The 26016-nt window shown below is 44.4% G+C and overlaps 1 protein-coding gene across 1 annotated transcript; it reads left to right on the plus strand.

Annotated features, from left to right (window-relative positions):
• Positions 1-6709: 6709 nt before the first annotated feature.
• Positions 6710-15566, plus strand: FABP2 (fatty acid binding protein 2). Its single transcript, XM_060246858.1, has 4 exons — positions 6710-7220; positions 9069-9241; positions 9399-9506; positions 15322-15566. Exons 1-4 carry the CDS (start codon positions 7154-7156, stop codon positions 15370-15372), a joined length of 399 nt encoding a protein of 132 aa, XP_060102841.1. The 5' UTR covers positions 6710-7153; the 3' UTR covers positions 15373-15566.
• Positions 15567-26016: the final 10450 nt, after the last annotated feature.

The following is a 26016-nucleotide window of genomic DNA, read 5'->3' on the forward strand; positions in this document are numbered from 1 at the left end:
GGTCAAGTGGATAAATTCTTCATGGGATTTGATTGAATATATAGTGATTTACTGTAAAAAAAAAGAGAAGAAAAAAAGACTGAGAACATTCCACAAGAATCATTCCATGAGTTTGGAACTCATAGTTTTCATTCTGTATTTCATTGTGAGATTCCTTGTTGTACTATTCTATTCCTATTGAAGGTTTATTGCAAATGTTTTGAAGAAGAAGATATTGGATTTATATCCCACCCTCCACTCCGAGGAGTCTCAGAGCGGCTCACAATCTCCTTTACCTTCCTCCCCCACAACAGTCACCCTGTGAGGTGGGTGGGGCTGGAGAGGGCTCTCACAGCAGCTGCCCTTTCAAGGACAACCTCTGCCAGAGCTATGGCTGACCCAAGGCCATGCTAGCAGGTGCAAGTGGAGGAGTGGGGAATCAAACCCGGTTCTCCCAGATAAGAGTCCGCACACTTAACCACTACACCAAACCGGCATTTTGTAATGAGAATTTTCAATCATTTAATACTTAATTACTTATATCGCTACACAGTTGTCTATCTTGTTCTTGGTAATCTTAAAATGGGCAATGGGCACTGCAAGTCCCCACATGGCTCCAGGTCGCTGCTGAGTTAATGAGTGGCTGCTCACACACAGAGCTTAGAGGGAGCACTGGTGTCTGGCGTTCACTACCCAGACCACCCTCGGGAAGACTGTTCTTTGGCCAGTGAGGTTGGACCTACCTTGCTCCTTGCCTTCCTGTTCATTCTGTGACGGCTTATCTGGGGCACCTGGTTCACATGGCTTACTGCTGCTGTGGCTCCAATGGCTATGAATGTTTGAGAGAGGAAATCAGAGTGCCCTCTACTTGGGAAAGCACAGGTTCACAGCAGCCTACTCTGCAGTTGCTCCTCCTCCCACCTGCCTTGCTGATGAGTAATACTCTCACTTAACTGAGTGTGAGTGTGTCACAATCATGGTGTGAGATGACAAGTTCCACAGCCACGGGGCTGACCAACTTAGCCCTGTGCTGCACAACTTGGCATCTGGTCCATCCAGCCATCATCTGGCACTTATAATGTGCGTGGAGACAAGAACCAATGTATTGTGGACACAGCGTTCATCTACATCCTGTGAGATTAATGGAGCAGTGGTCCCTATGAACACCATGGGTGCCTATGAACACTGCTGTGATCTTTGATGGAGTAACTTTCTAATGGTTCTGGTGGTGCTCACAGGTTTAAGGTGCTGACTAACTACAGCCATAATCCCCAGCCTGCCCCTTCCTATATTTACATGGGATTATGATCATGTAGCATTGATGGGTGGCAGAGCCCAGCACCTGACATCACTATTGGCTGTGCTGGGGTGTTCTGTCAGCACATCTCAGAGATATGCTAGCATAGTGCCCAGTCATCACCCAAGTGATTTCAGCCCCCACCCTCAGTATTGTACTGTGGGTGATGTTTTGGAGGTTTCAGGTAAAACTTGTTTTAGAACAGGAAACCCAGTTGTTATTTTGAATGATCTTAAGATGGCCCTGTCCTCAGTCTTTGTTTGAGGGCCCCATCAGAGGGCTGATGCCCTTCTGTCATACACCGTTATGGTGTGCAGCTATGGTTTACTGGGTAATAACAAGTGCTTGTTCTTCCACCTTCTCCCCCTGAAGGATGAAGAAGGTGTTGAGGTATTGCTATGTGGGAGCAGACAAAGGAGAGCCTCAAAGCTTTCTCTTGGTTTACTGTGGGCAGACCTTGGACTCCCTTCCCTGTCGCCCCACAGAAAATTGTTCCATTTTAAATGCTGAGGTCTCTATATAATCAATATACCTTCCCTTGCTTTTGACTTCCTTACTTTAAAAGAACTACAATGGCTTGCTAATATATGTCCTTCTCAGCCCATTGACTTCAATAAAGGGTGTACTTCTCCCACAGATTGCACTGCCAGTTCATTAATGTAACAGTTAAAAGTTCACTTGCAATTGTATGGGAAACCCAAAGTTTTTTAATTTATTCCAGACTGGACACAGTTAATAGTCTACCATCACACTATAACTCTAATTCTTACATTTTAATTCTGACCTTTCTCTAGGGTTGCCAAGTCCAATTCAAGAAATATCTGGGGACTTTGGGGTTGGAGCCAGGAGACTTTGGGGATGGAGCCAGGAGACATTGGGGTGGAGCCAAGATCAAGGCTGTGACAAGCATAATTGAACTCCAAAGGGAGTTCTGGTCATCACATTTAAAGGGACGGCACCTTTTCAATTCCTTCCTTCCATAGGAAATAATGGATGGGGCACCTTCTTTTGGGGCTCATAGAATTGGACCCCCTGGTCCAATCGTTTTGAAATTTGGGGGATAATCTGGGGAGAGGCACTAGATGCTGTACTGAAAATTTTGTGCCTCTACCTCAAAAAACAGCCCCCCCCCCAGAGCCTCAGATACCCGTGGATCAATCCTCCATGATTTTCTATGGGAATAAATCTCCATAGGGAATAACAGAGTTCCCAGCAGACATTTCCCTCCCCTCCCCCCGTTTTCTGATGACCCTGAAGCGGGGGGAGGGCTTCCAAACCTGGAGATCTCCTGCCCCCGCCTGGGGATCGGCAACCCTACCTTTCTCAAAGGAGGCCAGGCCAGCATACAGTTTCCCACCCTCCCCATTTTATACATGTAACAGCAGTTTGAGATTTAGTTATCAAGGCCCAAGGTCAACCCAGGGCTTCATGGCTGAGTGGGGATTTGAGTGTGCGTGTCCCCTGCCCAGTATTCTAACCAACACACCACATACTGATAACATATTTATGCTGCACACACAGATTGACTAATGATTTAAAATTCTGATTTGGATCTTATTTGGTTCAGGAATATGCTTAGCCATGTCAAAGTAGAACTCTGTTTCTGCAGCAAATGATAAGACTTTCGGGCCTTCAAAGAGTTTCTGATCTTTGGAGTGCCATTTAATATTCCTAGTGTAACCTTAAGCTATATGGTCTTGATTAGCATTGATTATTTGATTAGATATCTTTTTTTAGTTAATAATTTCTTCCAGTTCTCCAAACTAGAGGGCAGTAACCTGCACTGAAAGGATACCATTCATCGGAAATCTTGGGCCATTCAACAAAACTTTCAATGAATACTTCGCAACACGTTCTTGTATTGGCAGACACCCCTCCAAAAAAAATTCTGAGTAGAAGAAGCTGTAGCTAGAACACATATTAACAGAATCACATTCTATAGTTTTTGCTGGATTGAATTATTTCAAATACAAGTTGAGGATGAGTATATTTCCTATATTCCCTATTTTTAAAAATCCCTGCACATAGAAAATAGGCATGACAGAGGCTAAGCTTGTAGGCAGCCATGTTAGTGTTCCAAGCATGAGAACTGTGCTTATTGTGTAAAGGACTCAAACATGTTCCCTCTCCTGCAGCTTCTGTGGTGTTGTTCAGGAAAAACTACATAATGGCTACATTCAGACAGGCAGTTTGGCTCAACGCAGCCACCCCCCACTTCTGGGTTTAAAAGACACTTTTACACACACAGATATAAAAGGCACATTTACACATCTGGGCCCCAAACTGCAGGTGCACCTATCTCATCTCCAGTGCCTCAACTCCACCTCAAAAAGCCACTGGGTACTTCCCAGTTGCAAACTGCTGAACAGGCGTTTGCCTAGGGCACTGGGAGGGGGCACTGAATTGGGCTCCCCCCCTCCTGGCAATCCAGACAAATGCCTAATTTCCATCCCCAAATGTACACTCAGAGGAGCGACACCAGCCTCTCCTTTACAAATGCCTAATTTTTGCCCCCAAGCATGCGCTCAGAGGAGCGATGCCAGCCTCTCCCTTACCAGCTTCGATGCCAGCATTTTTGTAAAATGTTCTCTTAAGAGAGTGCACAATGAGGCTTTGCTTCCCCCTCCCTTCTGGTTCTGGTTCCAGAAGGGAACGGGGAGAAAAGTCTCGCATGCGTTCAGGCAGAGGGGAGGGCAGTGGGGGACGGTGCCACAGGGCAGTGTCGCGGAGGGGACGTAGTGCAGCATGTCTGCCTGGGGTGCCATGCATCCTAGGGCTGGCCCTGCTGCTGAAGCACTTGCATGGTGCATTTGCAGGCTGCCTGAACAGCCAGGGTGGGGGGCACACCATGCAAGCACCTTCTAAGTACATGAGCGGTGTGACTGCTCCTCTGGTTGGGTGCAGCTCTTGCCTGTCTTGGCAGGGGGGCATGTGCTGTCTGCTCATGGCAGGGTGCCTCAAACTGTGCCACCTTTTTTCTAAGCTGAGAGGCTGTTGCCACAAGCTGCCTGTCTAAATCTAGCCAATGTGATTCTTCTGATTGTGGGCTTCATGGCTGAGTGACAATATTTTCAATGGCTATACCCCTTCTCTGCAACCCGGGACATATATAAAGACATTAGAAAAGCAGCAGATCTCTGAGATATGGAAAATAAAATTAGGGCAGCTAATTAAATTAGCTCAAAGAAAGGTTGTGATCACACACACTAAATAATTTAATTTACTTTTCAATTTTTACCTTGCCCTATCCCGCAAGCAGGCTCAGGGCAGCTTACAACATTACCACTAAATGCACTTTCAATCCACTTTCAATGCACTTTCAGCTTGATTTACTGTGATTGATTTCTCACTAGGCTTGTTCTGGTCTTGGAGTCCTTTCCCTCCCTTTCCCTCCCTTTCCCTCCCCCGGTGCTTCTGTCCAATTTCGCACAAGCTGCCATGGGACTGTGACTTGCCTCACCTCTTTCCCATGGCAAGCAGTTTTCAGAGGATCTTGCTTGCTGCAGGAAAGAGGTGAGGCAAGTCACAACCCCGCAACAGCTTATGCAAAATCGGACAGAAGGGGAAAAGGGCTCCAAGACTGGAACAAGCCTAGTGAGAAACCAGTCCTAGTGAACAGTTAAATCCAATTGGAAAGTGGATTGAAAGTGCATTATTTAGTGTGTGAGACTGCAGCCAAACTTTCGTAAACAGATTAAAATTGTAGGTCATGTTGAGCCATTAGCAAAAACAACAAACTAAAACAAAAAACAAAGCAACTGTTGCATCATAGAGAGCAAATTTTCAAGTACCATCATCAAATTGAATGTTAAAGAAAACGCCCAGATTTGCTAATATCAGTTTTGCTATGTGTTTCTTCGCCATTGCTCTCTTATTACTGCTGGATTACTACTGGTACTTACCTTTTCACACAACTCTTGTTCACAAGTTACAGTGAACTCACGGTCTGTATACACTGTTCAGTTGATTGTTCTTTGTATGTGCATTGGGTATAGTTATAGTTGTTATAGTTGTTATAGTTGAGCTGAATGTGTGATACAGATTGTGCATTTAACCAGGTACTGGTCTCCAGTTTCATTCATAAAGTTAGCATGCTTGGCTCTTTCTTACAAAAAGATGTACACATGTATAGGCAGGATGTACACGTGTTCACTGTAACATGTGAACAGGGCTCCTGAGAACAGCTAACACATCTTCGTCCTAGGAATCCTTGGTACAACTTGAGAACTTTGTTCACTTTCCATGGCCTAACCTAAATGCAGTTCACATAAACACCTTTGTAGTTCTGCCTTCATGCAAACTACAGGCAGACTTTTTCACCATACTAAGGAAATCCCTTTGCCTGCTTCCCCCATTTAGTGTGTTTGTTTGTTTATTTCTTTATTTATAACATCCAGCTTGATTAACAAATTCAGAGTATTTGAAAAGTTGCAGAGCTACTGTGTGACATTTTAAAAAGGTAAAGGAAGTCCCTTGTGCAAGCACCAGTCGTTTCTGACTCTGGGGTGACGTTGCTTTCACAACATTTTCACGACAGACTTTTTACGGGGTGGTTTGCCATTGCCTTCCCCAATGTGTGACATTTTAGTTGGTCCTGATAAAAGCATTAGCTGCTGCTGCATACAGCTTTCATGCATGTTCATGTTCTCATAAACTTCCATAAGTGGCAAAAGAGTTGCTAACCATAAGGCAAGGGGATTGCTGTCTGCATGCTAAATGGAGGGCAGACTTCTCGTCAGAGCACAGCCCCAGACTCTTCAACTGGATGTCATCTCCAGTTGTTTCAAGCTGCTCCCTTTAAGAAAGGAATCACTATAGAATAACCACATCCTTAAACTGTTCAGATAGAATTAGTGATTGCTTGTGCCACAATCCTCAAATGACTTATCAGAGATAGGCCACTGAAGTGTTTATCTTATCTCTGCAGTATATCCTTGAAGAATTGCAAACTAGTTGAAATGTACTGGACAAAGTTCATCCTGGCAGCTTGCCTGTTACACAGTCAAATTAACACAGCAAGCACCCCTGGAGAAAAATGTCTTGTTCCTTTAACAAAGGCTTGATGGGATATTCACTTTCACACCATTTGAATTGCCTATCTCTCTGCATTCCACATATATTAACAGGACAGTTTTCTTGACGCCTGTTGGCAAACCTATCCCTGAGTAGAACTATTTCTTTGTTCAGCTGCAGAAAGAGAAATAAGATGGGAAAAAAGGAATTGGATTCCACACATCATTTTGAAGCTGATCTTTCCAAAATTCCCTGATGGATATTTAGCTAATTGTCACTGTAGAACTGGAAAACCAAGAGACATTTCAAAAGTGTGAAAAGCCAATATGAGTACCTTCTAAGAAAAATAAATAGTTGTCCAATAGTTCTTGCCACCCTTATTATACCTGATTGATCAGTTTCCAAACACAATCTCTTCATGCAGAGCAAAGAGGCTGGGACTTCTTTAGTGGTGCAAATATTTAATTTCTCTCACCAGTATAAGAAGCGTTGACATATGTTTGCTAATCAAATAAGCTCGTTCCAGTGAAACCAGTGGCACTACCCTGATTTTTTTTTAATCAACAGTCAACTGAATCTGTTATTCTAGAATGTAGTATAAAGTAAACTCAGAAAACAGCAGTTTCTTCAACAAGGCCACAGAAAAGGCTTTCATAGCTACGCCTTTAACAAGGTAAAGGGCTCAGGTCAAAAGCAGTGCCTTGGCTTTCTGGTGTCATGTGACTAATTGCACTTCAGCCAGCCACATCACTGTATGAATTGCTTTCCAGATAAGTAAAGACATAAATCTTCCATAGAAAGGTGTATTCTCTGTCAGGTTGGGAAGAAGTCATCCCTGATACTTCTTCGTTACTGCAAACAATCATGGCATTTAACGGCACTTGGAAAGTAGAAAAGAGTGAAAATTATGAGAAGTTCATGGAGGTGATGGGTAAGACCTACATTTCTTTTTTCTCCTGTGAGAACATTTCTGCTTGCTACTACTAAGTTCAGCTAAGTTGCTGCTGTTATTCATTTGCATGTATTTTGTTCAAAAATTCATTTGAGGGAGGATTTTGTCTAAGGGTAATTCAGAATAAAAATTAGAGCAATCTATTCCTTTTTGTCTGGGCTCCTGGGCCGCTAATAACTGTGTGGCGGCAGGCAGAAATTCAAGATAATCTAAGAGACTGTGATAGGGAAAAACTTGGCTGGCAGTAGGTTTGCTTGTCATACAGTTTCAAAATGCTCTCCTAGTTATATTTACCTTAATTACTATCAGGTACTTCATACTTGGAATAGTGTAATGAAGAGCACATATTCTTTCTATACTAGCCTTGCAGACTTGAGGAGGGGAGTACAATTTTTCAATAAACTCCTATGGAAGAAAATTTAACTGTTTCATTGGCCCCAAAAACATTTCCTCCTAGATTGCTGTTTAGATATTTATCCTTTTATCCTACCAGCTGGTGCCTTGCTTTCTCCTGCAGAACACCCCAGGACTCTAGTCTACCCTGGTGTTGTCTCCAGTTTTTTGCACACTTTAATTCTGCTGGTTGAATCTGGACAGGCATCTGTAATTTTCCCCAGTTGACTTCCCACCATAGCACTTACTTCCTATCCTACTATAGAGAATCGGCCATGTAATTCCAAGAAATGTATACATGATTACTTTGTACATTACATTACTGACATCATTTTTTCTTCTGAACACAAGAACTAGTTCATCTACATTCATAGTGGATTTATTCTACTTAAGACTTTTTCTTTGAACTAAATGAAAAGCTGGGCTGAGGGGTAAGAACACAAGCGGCCCAAATACCAGGGTCAAGAAGTATCTGTTAGTGTTTCTGATGTGTCTTACATTTAGTCTCTAGCTATGTGGGGGAAAGAGTCAATTTGTAAACTGTAAACAGGGGAGGGACAGTGGATCAGTGATAGAGCATCTGCTTGGGAAGCAGAAGGTCCCAGGTTCAATCCCCGGCATCTCCAAAAAAGGGGTCCAGGCAAATAGGTGTGAAAAACCTCCGTTTGAGACCGTGGAGAGCCGCTGCCAGTCTGAGAAGACAATACTGACTTTGATGGACCAAGGGTCTGATTCAGTATAAGGCAGCTTCATATGCTCATATGGCTAAGCATCCATGAGCAATTGATAACAAGCAGATGTAGAATTTCACTGAATTTTCAGAACTGAGGCTGAATTGATTTTTCCTTTGCTTAAGCAGGACTTCTGTCTAGAAGTTAAATCTTGGTTATTAAGAGATGAAAGTAAATAAGTAACTATGTGTGTGGCTAAATTGTTTGGCAGTTGAAGTAAATTCACACTGTAGCTCAGGCAGACTTTCCTTCTAGTGTGATGGATTGCTGTTGATATGACTTTTGTTGTATAAACAGTAATTGAGAAGATTTGGTTTTCATACACCACTTTCCTCTACCTTAAGGAGTCTCAAAGTGGCTTACAGTCCCCCTCCTCTCCCTACAATAGGCACCTTGTGACTTGTGAGGTAAGTGGGGCTGAGAGAGTTCTGAGAGAATGGCGAGTGGACCAAGGTCACCCAGCAGACTTCATGTGGAAGAGTAGGGAATCAAGCCCAGTTCTCCAGGCTAGAGTCTGCCATTGTTGACTGCTACAAGGCCATCTCGTTTGGGAGAGACAAGCACTTACTAGACATGAGAAAACTTCTTCAAAAAAAGCCAGCTGGAAGTCCAGCTTGATCCTTCCATTAGTATATATGTAAGTTTATTATTTTTTTAGGGGATTTCCACTGTGTTTTTACTTACTATTTCCTTTTATTCTTAGGAATCAGTTTAGTGAAGAGAAAGCTAGGAGCCCATGATAACCTGAAGCTCATTTTCCAACAAGAAGGCAACACGTTCACTATCAAAGAATCAAGCAATTTCCGCACCATAGAGATAGTGTTCACATTGGGAGTAGATTTTGACTACAGTTTAGCTGATGGAACTGAGCTCCACGTAAGAGACCTTCTTTTCTATTATGCTGTTATTTGGCAAAGCTGCTGACTGGATGCGAGCTAAACTCCTGTAAAGCTGCTTTTGATTCCAGCAGTTTCTAATAATATGTAAGCTCACTCTGTTTGGAGTTGTCACTGACATCTCTTTTGCATTGTAGGGTAACTGGATCATAGAAGATGGTAAACTTGTAGGCACGTTCAGAAGGAAAGATAATGGAAATGAACTTAAGGCTTTCAGAGAAATCATTGGAGAGGAACTGGTTCAGGTGAGTTAATAAAGAAGTGGTGATAGGTCTTTTAGAAATGACAGCTTTGGTTTTCCAGGCTGTAATGCCAAGCTGAAAAAAGAGATGGATCCTCCTCAGCTGTCAATTTCACTTGCAAATAATCTCCTCTCTCCTCAAATACTGACATTTCAAAATTTGATAAACTTTGACCTCCTTAAGCACACCTCTGCTACTTACATCCAGGAGTTCTGAAATAACTCAAATGTGAACTTGTGGAGATCCTAACAAGAATATGCAATCTATCACTAAAATCTGCCTCCATTCCCAAGGACTGGAAGGTAGCTAATGTAATCCCCATCATTAAAAAAGGTTCCAGAGGAGATCAAGCCAGTCACTCTAATGTCAATAATATGTATGTTGGTGGAATTTATTTATTTATTTTTGCTGATTTCTAGTCTGCCATTTCCCAGGTCGGGCTAAGGGTGGATTACAACATAATAAACAATTAAAATCACATCATTAATTCACAATTAAATTTAAGTAGTTAAAACCATTAAAATAAATTAAAATGCCGTGTCAGTGTACAGATATGTACATCCTTCACAGATTGAACACGGGATGCGGTCAATACAGGTCAGTGCAGGGAAGTCAATTAGCTGGTGTGAGGATGCCCGCCTGCATCAGACAAAAGCCTGGCAGAACAGCTCCGTTTTACAGGCCCTCCAGAATAGCAATAAATCTGGAGGGGCCCATATATCCTTGGGGAGCTGATTCCACCAGGTTGGGGCCAGCGCCGAAAAGGCCCTGGCCCTGGTTGAGGCAAGCTGGACGTCCTTTGGGCCAGGGATGTTCAGAAGATGTTGATTGGCCAATTGTAGAGGCCTCCGGGGTTCATATAGGGAGAGACGGTCCCATAGGTATGTAGGTCCCAGGCCACGTAAGGCTTTAAAAGTTAATACTAAAACCTTGAAACAGATCCAGTACTCAATTGGTAGCCAGTGCAGACTGCGCAGCAACGGCCAACTGCCTGCCCGTACAGGTAGTTTAGTCAACAATTGTGCTGCTGCATTCTGCACTCACTAGAGTTTCTGGCTCAGTCCCAAGGGCATGCCTGCGTAGAGCGAGTTACAGTAATCCAACCTGGAAGTGACCATTGCATGGATCGCTGTGGCTAGGTCCTGGGGAGCCAGATAGGGCGCTAGTTGTTTGACCTGCCAAAGACGAAAAAGGCAGACCGTACAACTGCTGTGACCTGGACCATAGAAAGGGTGGCATCCAGCATCACTCCCAAACTTCTCACCTTCTGAGCTGGCACAAGAGGTGCACCATCCAGGGTGGGAAGTTGGATACCCGTTCTTAGCTCACCACAGCTCAGACACAGGACCTCCGTTTTTGCTGGATTAAACTTCAGCCAGCTCAACTGTAACCAAGCAGCCACCGCTTCCAACAGCCGGGTCAAATGAATTGGGGCAGAGTCCAGTCGGCCATCAGCAGATAGAGCTGGGTGTCATCTGCAAACTGGTGACAACCCAGCCCAAAACCTTTGGCAATCTGGGCAAGGGGGCGCATATAGATGCTGAGTATCATTATTAATGGAATCTGTTATTAAAGACAGAATTACTAGGCACATTGATGAACAAAAGCCACTGAGGAAGGATCAGCATAAATTCTACATGAGAAGATTTTGTCCCACTAACAATTTTGAGTTCTTTGAGGGGATGAACAAGTGTGTGGTGACCCAATAGATCAGGAATGTCAAGCATGCAGCCTGCAAAATAAGTCAGGCCCCCATAGGGTTGCCAAGTCCAATTCAAGAAATATCTGGGGACTTTGGGGGTGGAGCTGGGAGACATTGGGGTGGAGCCTGGAGCAAGGATGTGGCAAGCATAATTTAACTCCAAGGGAGTTCTGGTCATCACATTTAAAGGGACAGCACACCTTTTAAAATGCCTTCCTTCCATAGGAAATAATGGATAGGGGCAGCTTCTTTTTGGGACTCATAGAATTGGACCCCCTGGTCCAATCATTTTGAAACTTGGGGAGAGGCGCTAGATGCTATACTGAAAATTTGGTGCCTCTACCTCAAAATACAGCCCCCCAGAGCCCCCAATACCCGTGGATCAATTCCCCATCATTCCCTATGGGAATCATTCTCCATAGGGAATAATTGCCCAGTAGACATTTCCCTGCTCCTTCTGCTTTCTGATGACCCTAAAGCGGGCGGGGGGCTTCAGACCTGGGGATTGGCAACCTCTCTCTCACACACAAACACACACTTACTGGGCCTGGTTCCTCCATAAGGACATCTGAAAAGAACAGGGGCTAAGCTGCTCACACACACACACACACACACACATTTAATTGCTCTGAAACAAAAGCAAAACAAACCGAGGGACTGTGTTGCTGACTGTGGAGAAACGCCATCTTAGTTGGGAGGGAACATGAAACTGCTAAGCAGGCTTTGGCCTAGCCTCCCTCCAACCCCCCCTCCCTTCCAGAGCCAAACCAACAACTCTAGCGGGAAAGCCTCCTAGAGCGGCAGGAAGTTCTTTTGTTCTTGGTATGTGAGTTAGGCAGGAAGAGAAGCAGTCCTCAACTGGCGCTCAAAGGAGGAGGTTGTGAGCATGGGGGCTCCTGCCTGTGGAAGAGGCCTATTCAAGAGGAAAAGGCCCCCAGGTAGTCAGACCAAGTAAGTCGTCCACAAGACAGGGCAAGTTTAGACCAGGGACAGTAGGATGCGTTTATGACCACCTTTTCTTTGTCATGCTGCTTGCTGTGCGGGTGCTGTGCTGTGTTAACCTTTTACATGCAACTGTTTTCGTTGTGCTTTTCTTTTCTTTTCTTTTTCTCTTTTAAATAAATATTTTTGCTGTTTTAAATGCTGGCAGTCAAACTCTGTACCACATAGATCCCGACCGTTTAGGTGGTGGCAGCGAGCCCAAGTGGCAGGAGGAGAAATAGCTCCCTCCAGGAGTTGGCGACTCAATAGGGAGTTGACGGGACCGGGTCTGAAGGCAGAATCGGGCCGGTTCCGTCACACTGACCTTTCCCATTAAGTACTTCCTGCTCAACTTTAAAGGTACACAGACACACACACATTTTGAAATGGACCTGTTTACAGGTTTCTAAACCTGCCCAAGATCTAGAGCTGCATGGTGGCTGTGGAGGCAGGGCTTCCCCCACTGGCCAGCTGGCTGGGGGTGAGGGGAAGCCTGTAAAACTGGGGGATCCCTCGCTGGAACCTGGGGATTAGGAAGCCTAGGCCCCCAGAGGGCTCCTATCAGGCCCTCGAGCAAGTGGCTGTCATCTGCTTTCTTCTGCCTTTCTTGCTTCCTTCTGCCCCTCAGCTTGCTTTTCCAGGCTTGCTCAGTCGCACAGGAGCTACAGAGCAAAGCCTCTATTTCCTCCACTGGCTGGGGCTCCTCTGTTGGGGAGGAAGGGGGTGAGAGCTTGCTTTGTCAGGCTCTCTCAGTTGCACAGAAGACCTACTGAGCCAAGCCTCTCTTCCTTCTATTAGCTAAGGCCCTCTTCATCTTCTGGGAAAGGAGGGGAAGAGCCAGAGCTTCCTTTGCCCAGTTCCCTTGATCCCACAGGGGAGATACAACACTTTTCAAAAGAAAAAGAAAGCACCTCTGTGTCCTTTATAAATTTTTTTTATCCCTGCCACTTGGCATTACATTTTATGACACATGGCCCAGCCTGAAAAGGTCTCATTTATGTCAGATCTGTCCTTCATAACAAATAAGTTTGACACCTCTGCAAATAGATGTTGTCTACCTAGACTTCCAGAAAGTTTTTGATCATCACAGGCTGCTAAGTAAACTCAGCAGTCATGGGAGAGGAAGACAAGTCCTCTTGTGGATTAAAAACTTGTTAATTAACAGGAAACAGAGTGGGTATAAATGGACAGTTTTCACAGTGGAAGATTGTAAGCATGGGGTATTGCATGGTTAAGTACTAGGCCTGGCGCTTTTTAACTTGTTCATTAATTATTTGAAATTGAGGGCAAGCAGTGAAGTGGCTAAGTTTGCAGATGACACTAAGTGGTTCAAGGTGGTGATAGCCAGGGAGGACTGTGAGGTGCTCCAGAGGGATCTGTTGAGGATGGATGAGTGGGTGTCAATGTGGTGAATAAGGTATAATATGGGCAAGTGCAGAGTAATGTACATTGGAGCAAAAATTTCAACTATAAATAAACGTTGGTGGGGTCCAAACCGGCAGTAACTGACCAGAAGAGAGATATTGGAGTCATGGAAGATAACTTGCTGAAAATGTCAATTCTGAGCACAACTGCAAAAAAAACCCCAAAAAGAAATGCTCTGCTGGGGATTATTAGGAAGGGAACTGTAATGTACTGGAAACCGAGACGGTTTGAAGGCAACGTTCTTTATTGCGAGCACATTACAAAAGTGAGTACACGCGACCGGGGTCCCGCATATATACATTTCCCCGGACGGCCCCCCTGGTCCGACCAGGCCAATCCTGGTCGGTTAAACTTCCCACCACAGATGTTGAGGGACGGGGCCACTGGCGAGCCACATCCGGGAACCCGAGGGTCTCCCTTAGGCGACCATTGCCATGCGGCCTGGCCACTTATGAACAATACATAACAGGAACAGAAAACAAATTAGCTAGTATCATAATGCCCCTGTGTAAATCTATGGTGCAGCCACGTTTCGAATACTGTGTACAGTTCTGGTCATTGCACCTCAACAAAAATATTATAGCATTGGAAAAGCGGCAAAAAAGGGCAACTAAAATGATTAAGGAGATGAAACACTTTCCCTACGGAGAAAGGCTAAAGAGGTTAGGGTTTTTAGCTTGGAGAAATTACAACTGGGAGTGACATGACAGAGGCTTACAAAATTATGTATAAGAACTAATTGGAGCTCAATGAAATTAACAAGCAGTAGGTTTAGAACAGATCAAAGGAAATACTTCTTAACCCAAAGAGTAAATAACATGTGGAATTCACTGCTGCAGAAAGTGGTGGCAGCTACAAGCACAGCCAGCTTAAAGAGTTGATTGGATAAATATACGGAACAGAGATCCATCAGTGGCTATTAGTCATAAGACATAGATAGAACATTATAACCGATTTCGCATTCATCTTACGCTGCTCTGACATTTCTCTTTTCAGCGCAGCATCCTTCCGATTCCCAGTATCTGCCCTGGGGCTTTAGCTTGCATCACCATTTTTGCAAGGCAAAGAGAAACCGTTAAAAACCAGTTTCTCTTTACCACGCAAAAACGGCGACGCAAGCTGAAGCCCCAGGACAGATAGTGGGAAATCGGAAGGACACTGTGCTGAAAAGAGGAATGTCAGAGCAGTGTAGGGTGAGTGCAAAATTGGTCTATGCTCAGCTAAAAGTGTTCCCTCATGGTACCTATCCAGGAAAGCAGGTACATTAAAATATCACATAAGAAATCAAATTCAGCAAACTGAAGGATGCTCATAATGTATTAGCTTTCAGTTCTATTAAATAACATCAATAATTAATATTTTATTGTAGTTTGAGCAGTCAAGTGTCTGTGAAAACTGAGATGTAGCAAGTCCTGAAGATCAACTGAGATGCGTACACCTCTGTGTGATTCATGTAACCCAGTTTGTCTTCAGTGGCAAACAGGGAGAAGTAGTCCATGTTTGTGTGTTTTTAATGGCTTGTAATTTTATGTGGTTTCTAATTGTAAGCTGTTTGAAGGAGGACTCTGAACTGAAGAGGAAACATAGAAATATTCTAAAATAACTATAATAATAATCCCAAGGAAAAGAAACCTCCTTACTTGAAACATAGTAGATCTCAGTAACATTCTGACATTCTGACATGCCTATTTTTGGTACTTCATTTTTTAGACTTACATCTATGAAGGTGTCTCAGCTAAGAGAATCTTCAAGAGAGCTTGAACAGGATTGAAATATGATGGATGAATCACTGTACATATGGCAACTGGGCTTGTTACAGCAAGCACATAGTAACTGTACAACTGTACAACTGAGACCTATTTATCTTCTAACTCATGTCTGTTTAGATAATAATGTTATTAAGAGCTGGAAAGAATACTAGTCTTCATCATGGAAATAAACAAACTTGGTTTCTACACTGGTTTTCAGAAGGCTTATTTGTTGCTATTGTATCTTACTTATGCACTAGATACCGAACTGTGGATTGAATGCTTAAAGTTTGTCACCTTTATACAATACTGTTTCACATCTGTCCTCTCTCCTTGATTTGCAAAAAGTTCCAAAGGCAACATTACTTACATTTAGTTTCCACTGGATGAGAGCATACTGGAGATATTCCTTTTTTTAAAAAAAAAATATTACTTTATTTAGCAATATTCAAATATGGCATAGGGTGAGCTAAAGATAACTACAGGGTGCAGTGGTCCCAGGAGCTCTTGCCCCTGCCTCATGCCCTTTCAAGCATAGAAGCAGTTGTGGGGAAGGCTGTTTCTGCACCCAAAAAAGCTGTGCGAGGGAGGGAATAAGCTCCTTGGACCACTATGCTGTGTACCCCATTGTCAAACATTGATATTTCTCAATAACCAGTCTTTTGTTATTAAATCAAAAGCTGCTTTATTGTAGAAACTTAGAAGCTTTACCAAGGACAGAATATTTGGAAGTAATGACGTATACATGAGTACATAGTTGCTATATAGGATTACTTCAAAGGATAGTATAAAGATGCAATTTGAGTCATGGGTTCAAAGGTTACTACACAGTATCTCTTTTATTACTAAGGAATTTAGATTATTAAAAACATCTCCCTTTCTCACACTTTTCCATGACCTGATAAGAACTGTCTGTGTGAATGTGGGGGAGAGGCACCTCACAGCTTTACCAGACAGGCTGTAGCGTAAACATCCTTGGGCTAGATAGATTTACTGCTTGCCCAACTGTTGTAAAGAGGAGGGGGGTGGTGGATACTAATGGCCTGCTCTCTGTCTAAGAAACCATCATGGCACTTAGAAATATGCATGCTTGACACCCATCCTGATTGGGGCCCTGCAGCTGTTTTTTTTAAAAAATTACTGTAAGGACTTGCCCCACCCTGTCCCAGAGTCAGGACAGTCCACAGGAATGAGAGCTCCCCAAATTTTGCACAAACATGTCTCTCTGAGGGCAATTTGTCTCACAGGTAATGAGCAGCTGTTAGACACACACAACACAACCTGTAAAAATTTAATTGACATTTATTAAAACTAAATTTGAAAATAAAACTTCTCCTATTTAGTCTGGTAAAATGCAACTCTTAGGGTGTGGTCACATTACAGGTTTGGGTGCACCTCTAATTTCTCTGGAACGATTTGTTCCAGAGAAATGCAATCATACCCATCACTGACTGCTACTGTGCAGTCACCACAGAGAGGATGGGCAAGCAGCTTTCTTTTTAAAAAATGATGTGGATCATGGTTTCTGTTAATTCTGTAATTATGAGATTATTTAGTTTGGATGTAGTTTGTTTGATGTTTTGTAAGGTTTTTTAATGTTGTAAGCCACCTAGAACCCGCTTGTGGGATAGGGCAGGGTATAAATTGAGAAATTTAAAAATCTGCTTTGTGCATGTAAATAAGCACTTATTCGTCATTGGGCAAATATGCAGTTATGCACACATTGCTAACATAAGGGAGGGGGCGGGGAATGGTGGCTGAGGACCGGAAATCACAAACCTCCCAAATGGCTCAAATGCACTATGGAGCAATCAGATGCCAGAAGTTTGCAGTGAGGACTGGCTCAGCCAAAAAACACCAGACATTATCCAGTGTCAGGAAAGTTGGGGTTGAGGCTGGGTGGCCGATGAGAAGGGAATGGAGGAAGATGTGGATGTCTGGACAAGCACTTTAAATCCATTGGGGAGAAGCAATGACAACTGATCAAGGTGCTCGTCTGACCACATCGTTAGATATAGCCAAAATACATTTATTTAGTTACCATCACCACACATTCATTGTTCTGGCATTTCATTGGGCTAAGATCCAAATGAAAGGTGGTGGTCCCTTTGCCTAATGACTTCTTAAAGTTACAGGGACTAAAGGTCCCATCACCCCACAACTACAACCAGTCAGAATGTTCCTTCCATTAACACTCAACATTTCTGTTAATATAAAAATCTCCCACCGGAATCCAGGTCCTCACTTCTTCTTGGAACTGAGCTGGCCTTGCCCAGAGATAAGACATGTCCAAAGGTCCACAGGTGCTACTACTCTACCATTTTATGAAAAAGCAAGTTCTAACTTTAACTCTCACTGACCATGAAGAAGGGGTGGGTGAGAATTAGCTATGCCTTACATGCCCCCTCCAAAAGGCTGATGTGTTACTAAAAGCATGACAGACTACTAAACACTAAAATGGCAAACATTGACAACATACATTATATTAAAACCATTACAAAGATAGAATGATGACATACATAGCAGTATAAGATCATACAGTTTGAAACAAACTAATACATGTGGTACAGGCTTGCCCCAACAAAGTTATACTGATCAATGTTTAGGTAGCATCATCCCAACATCCTGACAAGCAATCAGCTATTTTTATTCATTCCAGAGATATGAAGGATTTCAAATTCAAAATTTTGTAGGTTCAAAGTTCACCTTAAAACTCTTACATTGGTCTCCTTCATCCTATACAAGAAGAAGAAGAAATTGGATTTATATCCTGCCCAGTACTCTGAATCTCAGAGTCTCAGAGCAGTCACAATATCCTTTACCTCCCCCACCCCCACAACAGACACTCTGGGGTAGGAGGGGCTGAGAGAGCTCTTACAGCAGCTGTCCTTTCAAGGACAACTCCTGCAAGAGCTATGGTTGACCCAAGGCCATTCCAGCAACTGCAAGTGGAGGGAATCAAACCTGGTTCTCCCAGATAAGAGTCTGCGCACCTAACCACTACACCAAACTGGCTCTCTAAGAAGAGCAAAGGATTGTGATCTGTTTGAAGCTGAAAACAAGACCCACACAAATAAGACTTAAATTCATTTAAATCCCAAATAATGGCTAGACACTCTAACTCAGTTGTTGAATATTTTTGCTCTCTGAGCAAAAACTAACAACAGAAATATAACACTGGATGCAGATTATCATCAGATCCCCTTTGTTGGAAACAACACCTAATACTCAAACACAGGCATCTGCCTGAACAATAAATGGCTAGTATAGTATAGTAAGGTAGATGCTGGACAGGGGCATTCAATAGCTTCTCCTTTAGATTTCAAATGCCTGCTGGCTGCTGACACCGTTTTAACCGTTTTAACCATTTAACATGTACAGACAACATCTTTCTACAGAGATCAGTTAAAGGTGCAGCCAGGGCCAGCACATGGGAGTAGGTGGGGTAGGCAACTGCCTGGGATGCTACCATGCCTGGGGGCACTCCCAGGTGCTCCCTTACTCCTGCCGCTCTTTGGAGGCTTCCCATGAAGGCGCCGCTCGGCCACTTTCAATGTGAAAGCGACCAGGTGCCGATAAAACACCACACTATTCAGAGGCTTCCTAGGATGTGAGAAAAAGACCACTAATTTCAGAACATCGTAGTCACCTGTTTGGTTGCCAGGGTGCCTGGAGACTCAACTTACACACATCTGCCAAGAAAACGTGGGTTTTGTCTACCAGACTGTAAGGGACTTATGTGAGTACTATCAGCCACAACGTTGCAGCAGCACTCCATGTCTCTGGAACAGTGCTAGAAGATAGAAGAAGATATTGGATTTATATCCCGCCCTTCACCCCGAAGAGTCTCAGGGCGGCTCACAATCTCCTTTACCTTCCTCCCCCACAACAGACACCCTGTGAGGTGGGTGAGGCTGAAGAGGGTTCTCACAGCAGCTGCCCTTTCAAGGACAACCTCTGCCAGAGCTATGGCTGACCCAAGGCCATGCTAGCAGGTGCAAGTGGAGGAGTGGGGAATCAAACCCGGTTCTCCCAGATAAGAGTCCGCACACTTAACCACTACACCAAACTAGCTCCTGCTAACCAGGAGAACAGATGGGTTTCCAGTTGCTCCATGCGCTCACCATCTCAGCTGTTGCAGCGGAAGAAGTTGCACCGCCAGGAACCATCCAGACAAGCGGATTCCAGCCTTGACCATAGAATCCATATTGGTAGGTTAACATCACCAGCAACTATCTTCTTGCAGTGCCAGACTCCATTACAGCAAAGTGGGAGGCTCACGTACTCAACAGATGTCACCTATGCATAAGGCAATCAAGCTTATCTTAGGTGTGGATCCTGTCAGACTGCCTAAAGCCTTTGTCCAATGGAACCCAAGACAAAAGATGGTGCCAGTAGAGGAATGAAGAAGAGGAAGAACATCTTCACCCAGAGCCAAGTTTCTTTGTATAGATTGGGTGTTACTTTAGGTAGCAATTTGGCCATCTATTGTCACCTTTTATAAGTTTTGATAGCCTTTTAATCACCTCCACCCCAATAATTTCACCCATTCTTTCCCTTAATGGTCATCCTGGAGCCTCCCCCTTTGGCCCATTGTTACCTGGAAGTCCAATCAGGTAACCAGGGCCAGGTCTGCTCATTGGCCAGATATGGGCATCCAATCAGGTACCCCCAATAAACTGGCTATTGGCTACTGCATAAGTCCAGCCCTTATGGTCATTACGGAGCCTCCCCTTTTTCTGAGGTCATCTACCAGCTGACCACCTCTCATCTGCCCCTGTATCACCCATCCCCTAAGGGCTCAAGGTAGTCCTTATAACCACAGTCCCAACTCCCCACAGGTGTGCAGTACCCCATTCCTGCTGTTTAGCTACATCCCTGATTCTTGGCCAGTTGAGGGTCCCCTTCCCCATCGTCCTCGTTTGTCGCCATTGGAGCCTTCCTTGAAGACTACAATTGGTAATTATCACCCTTTGTCCATCCTTATGTGACTTCTATGCATTTCTCTCTATATTTATTAGATCTGTATGTATGTTATATGAGTCTATTATCTTGTAGGTTTGTGTTCTATATTTTTCTGTAGTAAAATCATAATTGTTTTACTTAATTAGTGTCCTTGGTAAATTTTGCAATAATTTCTGGAAGTGGAATCCTGTATACATAAATTCTAGATCCTTTTTAAGCCAAAGGTGCCCACCTGTCAATTCCCCAACCTCTTTTGAGGGCATTTGGGCTTACAAGAAAATCTCTAAAGAGTGTGGTGGCAGCTTTCAGCTTGAAAGCAGCCAGGCAGTGCAGAGGAAAGTGGTGGTGCGGCAGCACTCTTGTGCGCTGTCCGTCACTCTTTCCCCCACGCCCTGCATGATGATGTCACTTAGCATAGTGCATGCGTGGCACAATGACATCACTAAGTGACATCATTGTGCTGCACATGTGCTATGCGTGCAAAAAAAATTCCAGAAAGAAGCTTGTGGGGGGAGGCAGTGTGGGGGTCTGCCAGGAGCGGCAGAACTCCTAGCACCAGGCCTGGGTGCAGCTATGTGGCTAAAATTTGGTATGAATCTACTATAAACTGCAGTTGCCTTTTAGTCACAAAGACTGGCCATTCTTTAATGGCTGCTATCTTCACCTGATAGCTCTTCTCTTTCAGCATTATAACTAGATGTCACAGGTGTTCTTCCCAAATGTTGCTACCAATTATAACATCATCTTGGCAACTATCTGAGAATTCTAGGCCTCTTAGGACCTTATCCACGAGTCTTTGGAATGTGTAGCTGGCAGAATATATGCCAAAAGGCAAGACTTTAAACCTAAACTGTCCTAAGTGACACATATTAACACTGCCATTGGTGACGCACTCTCTGTCAATGGGATCTGCCAGTATCCTGAGGTCATGTTGAGGGTGCAAATATATTTTGTTCCTGCCAATCAATTCATCTATGTATGGCGAAGGATAAGAATATTGGATCACATACATTCAATTTTCTAAGATCAACACACAGCCAGTACTAAGGGGAATTATCATCACAAACTTTTGTTTTGAACAACCACCAAGTTACTACGCCACTTAGAAGAGCAAAGGGTTATCACTCCCATTTTCAACATTTTTTTTTGTATTTTATCCTCCAGTTTTCTCAATGGCCCTCTGACTGCATACATAGATGATCTCACTGGGGTGCTGTCCCTGTGTCAATATCATGAGTGATCAATTGAGTTCCACCTGACACACTGCTGAACAAATATTTAAAAGACTCCAGCTTCCAGCACCTCCCTCAATTCAGTTTCTTGCTGAGGGATTAAAGTAGGACTAACTTGGGCCTCATCAATATAATTTGCCTCAGTCAAGCCTTCATTTAAATCAGGCATAGAACAGTCCTCTTCCTCCCAGTTCACAAACATGCCAGATTGTCTTTGGACAAATGGCTTTAAATAATTAGCGTGCACTGTGCACAACAGGATTTTCCCATCATTTGTGTTTTTGATGGCATAATTGTAATTACCACACCATTCCACAACAATGTAAGGTCCTTGCCAAGCTATTTCCAGCTTCCCTCCATGTTTAGATTTCATCAACAACACTTTCGTTTTCACACTGACCTTAATCGGCAGTGACGTCCCTCTTCACCGCGCAGGATCTGCGCGGATTTCGCACCAATTGCTGTGGAGCACCCGGAAGAGCCGCAAAGTCCCGCGGCTTTTGCGGCGCAAATGGAAACTGGTTTTTGGTGGTTTCCATTTGTGCCGCAAAAGCCGCGGGACTTTGCGGCTCTTCCGGGTGCTCCACAGCAATTGGTGCGAAATCCGCGCAAATCCTGCGCGGTGAAGAGGGACGTCGCTGCCGATTAAGGTCAGTGCGAAAACGCCCTTTATCTCCTGGTTCCAGTTCTCAGGCCTTGGTACTACAATTTGCCTTTCCCTTGCTCTCCGAGTCCTCACCAATGTCAGCCAGGGACTGTGGCTTGGATCCTATGCAGCATCAGCAGAGCTAAGCTGGCCAGATAGTGACTTCCCTGTTTCCCCACTTCCACTGTAGACTTCTGCTCCCCACAAAATGATGCCCCTTTAGGTCAGTGGACCTGCAGGAAGCACTGTAGGAGTGGCTGTGGCTGAATGGGAAAAACTCTGCTTTGCATGCAAAAAGTTCCAGGTTCAATCCTCAGTATCGTTAAAGGATTAGGTAGTAGGTGATGTGAGAGACCTCTTCCTGAGACTCCGGAAAGCTGCTACCAATCTGAGTAGACAAAACTGGCTTTGATAGACTATAATAGTAGAAGGCAGTTTCATATATGCATATGAACATCATTGACATCAAAGTGGGAGTCTTCAGTAGGAGGTATAAATCAGCAGTAATTGCCATCCAGTGGTGTAGGGAGGGGGGGCGGGTCACCCCAGGTCTGGGGAGCCCTTTGGCAATGCCAAGGGGCCCCTCAGAAGCCGGCTGCCTGGCATCCCCGCCGCCGCCACTCACGTTGCTACCGAGATCCTGGAGCGCCACGTTCATGCTGGCGATCATAGGCGAGGAGAGGAGCTGGGCGCCGCCGCCTAGCGCCGGAGGCAGCCGGGGCCGAGGCGGGCAGCTGCCGGGGCCATGCTGCGCCGCTCCAACAGGGGGGCTCTCTCCGCCCGCCTGCGAGCCCAAGGGCCTCCCTGCCCTGCGCGCCACGAGGAGGCGCCGCCAGTTGCTAGGGCGAGCTGGTCCTTGCCTCCGGCAAGGCAGCACGGGGAGCACGCTGCTGCGCTCCACGCGGCGCGCAAGGGGCCTGCGCTGCTGCCGGCCACCGAGGTCATAGAGTGGGAGCCGGGGTGGGGGTGGCCGTGGCGCGGTGCCTCCCGACCACGGAGCCGGTCTCTCTGGCCCCGCCGGTGCAGCCAGCCAGTAGATCTGCCATTGCGCAAGTCTGCCGGGATTTTGGTCTGGAACCTTCATCGTTGCAGGTGTTTAAAACATATATATGATATGTTGGCTCTTTCGCACACATTGCGTGGCTCTTAAAGCCCCCCCCCCCATCGGCCAGCTCAGAGAACACATTTAAAGTTGAAGTTGCTTTCTTTCCACCGCCACCTCCATCACTTCCTGTTTCCAGCAGGGCTCCCTCGCAAGTGGTGGCCATCCTGTGGAAGTGACATCACCGGAAGTGACATCATAACCTGTTTCTGGCGGCGTGCACACACATAGAGGGGCCCACATAAATCTTGGGCCCCAGGCCCCCAAAGCCTTAGCTACGCCCCTGTTGCCATCCTCCTCTTCCTTCTCTGTGAGTAGAAGTGCCTGCTGTGAGTTGAAAAATAATATGTATATGTATAAAAAAATATGTATAAATGAGGGTCAGATGATAGTGAATTGGGCCTTTAGAAGCCTGGAGCTCACTCAGACATTCTGTGTATTGCTAGGAGGTTCCAACTCATATCCATTGGTCCTTTCCTTCTTTATGTATCAATATAATTATAGCTTCTGCCCATATGTTTCTGGAGTGTCCCAAGGCTTGAAATAATTTATGTAATTCCTTTAAATAAGAAGGTAGCTTCTCCCCACATATTTTGTAAAATTCATTTGTTACCTTATCTGGGCTAGGCACTTCACAGTTATTTGGTTGCCTGATTCTCTTAATTTTGTGGTTAGTAATGGCACCGAGGTCCCTCCCCTTCCCAAATCCCACTCTTCCCAGGCTCCATCCCCGCCCCCAAATCTTGAGGTATTTCCCAACCCAGACCTGGTGACCCTACTCCATCCCCTCTACACGTTAAAGGTTTCTTATGTTCTTATTTCTTAAGATGGGTTTCTTGGAGATAGAGAATACTGGGATGATCTTTTTGAACAACTTTGTACAATCTTCATCTATTGAAACAGCAGTTTAAAATGTTAATAAATAAAATCTTTAAAGAAGTCAACTTTTATTAAGTATTTACAAACATACAAAAATAAAAAGGAAGTAAAAAGAAATAATGGGGGGAAGGAAAGCTATATCAAAAAGAAAAAAGGGGGGGGGATCAAAACCAGACAAGGGAGGAAAGGGAAGATGGGAAAAAATGGTGGGGGGAAATGAATTATTACTTCCTTTTACTATTATATTGATCCCCAATTGTCCATAACAACATCAGGGCACTTATACTATACATTAACTTGTTTCACAATAAGAAGTTCAGTGGTTTGGAACAATCATATTAGATAATAACTGTTTCTTCTGCAGAATTTGTGTCAAACCCAAGTAAAGTGTCTATAACTTTTTCAAAGCTATGTTTTTATAATATTCGGTATAAACCACAGTAAAGCTTCACTGTAGATAATATATATCAGTATTCATAAAAGCAGAGAGTTCAGTCACTCTCTTCCTCTTCCTCTTCTTCGTCACCTTCTTCCTCTTCACTTTCCGGTGCTCCACTTGTAGCCTCTGTAGTGGGGCTCTCTGATTTCTCAACAGAGCCCTCTTCATCTTCATCTCCTTCTTCATCTGCTTCTGAAGATGCTCCTTTTGAACTGGCGGCCTTGGAAGTTCCCCCTGTTGTATCTGAACTCTTTTTCACACTGGGTTTTTGAGTAGGAGTAGAAGATGGTGGAAGAGGAGGAGGAGGAGGGGGAGGAGGAGGTGGTGGTGGTGGTGGCGGCGCAGCAGCAGCAGCGGGGGCAGGCGGCAGTTCCAATGTTGCTGCAGATAATGTTTTTGAACTGGTTTTCTTCATAGAGAGTTTTGATAAAGATGATCTTGTTTTGCCCAAACTGCCTGTTTCCTCTTTCTTTGAGGTCTCTTCTTCATGCAGCTTACCTACCATGCTTGTTTGCATTTCTTCTGGAATCTGATATATGTCTCTGAATGAGGAAGGTTTATCTGTCAACAAAGAACCTGTAGTAGAATGCTCTTGATCTGATAATGATTTCTTTCTACCCAGAAAGGTCCTGTCTTTGTCTGCAGAACGCTGAGAGCAGATCTCAATCAGGCAAATAACAGCAATGATAGTCATGATGATGGCAGCTACCAAAATAGCCAATAGCAGCTTGTTTCCATATCCGTATTCTGAAGTTCCCTGGCTTGCTATCACATCTGAAGGCTTCTCCAGTTTCCTTGAGCTTGCTGAGGTTTTATTGGCTGCATTTTTGGAAGGCCAAAAATATGGCTTCCACAGGAAGGAGGCCCCCTTGACCTTTTCTCTCTCACTAAAGAGTTTCATGAGGAGGCCTGTTCTAGAGATGAGTTTAGCACAAGCTGTATGGATTGTAGGCTCCATGCAATCCATTTTCAGGATACGGATCACATGAGATATGAGTTTTCTCACTGGTGTACTTGGGATGAGAAAAGTCAACTGCTTGTTCAGTTCAGCTTCAAAGAGGTCGCCCTGACGGAAGTAATCATCTTGAGATGCCAAAAAGTTCAATGGAGGAGAAACAGAGGTCCTCTGATGTTCCCAGTATGTCCCATGGGACAACGTAATATCAGATGAGAGCTCATTTAAGGAGGGTTCTGAGTCAATGACTGAGATTTTAGATTTGCCATCTCCTGCAGGAGAGTTATTTCTATGTAGCAGCTGGCTCAGCAGCTCTTCTTTAGTCAAGATCTGTGCTCCAAATCCATCCCCCAATACTGCAACAGAGTTTCCATCACTAGAGAGGCTAGTCAAATTGTTGTCATTCTTGTCCACTATGATGGAACTTGACGGCTTAAGA

Source organism: Heteronotia binoei, chromosome 9, assembly GCF_032191835.1.
Source record: "Heteronotia binoei isolate CCM8104 ecotype False Entrance Well chromosome 9, APGP_CSIRO_Hbin_v1, whole genome shotgun sequence".
NCBI lineage: Eukaryota > Metazoa > Chordata > Lepidosauria > Squamata > Gekkonidae > Heteronotia > Heteronotia binoei.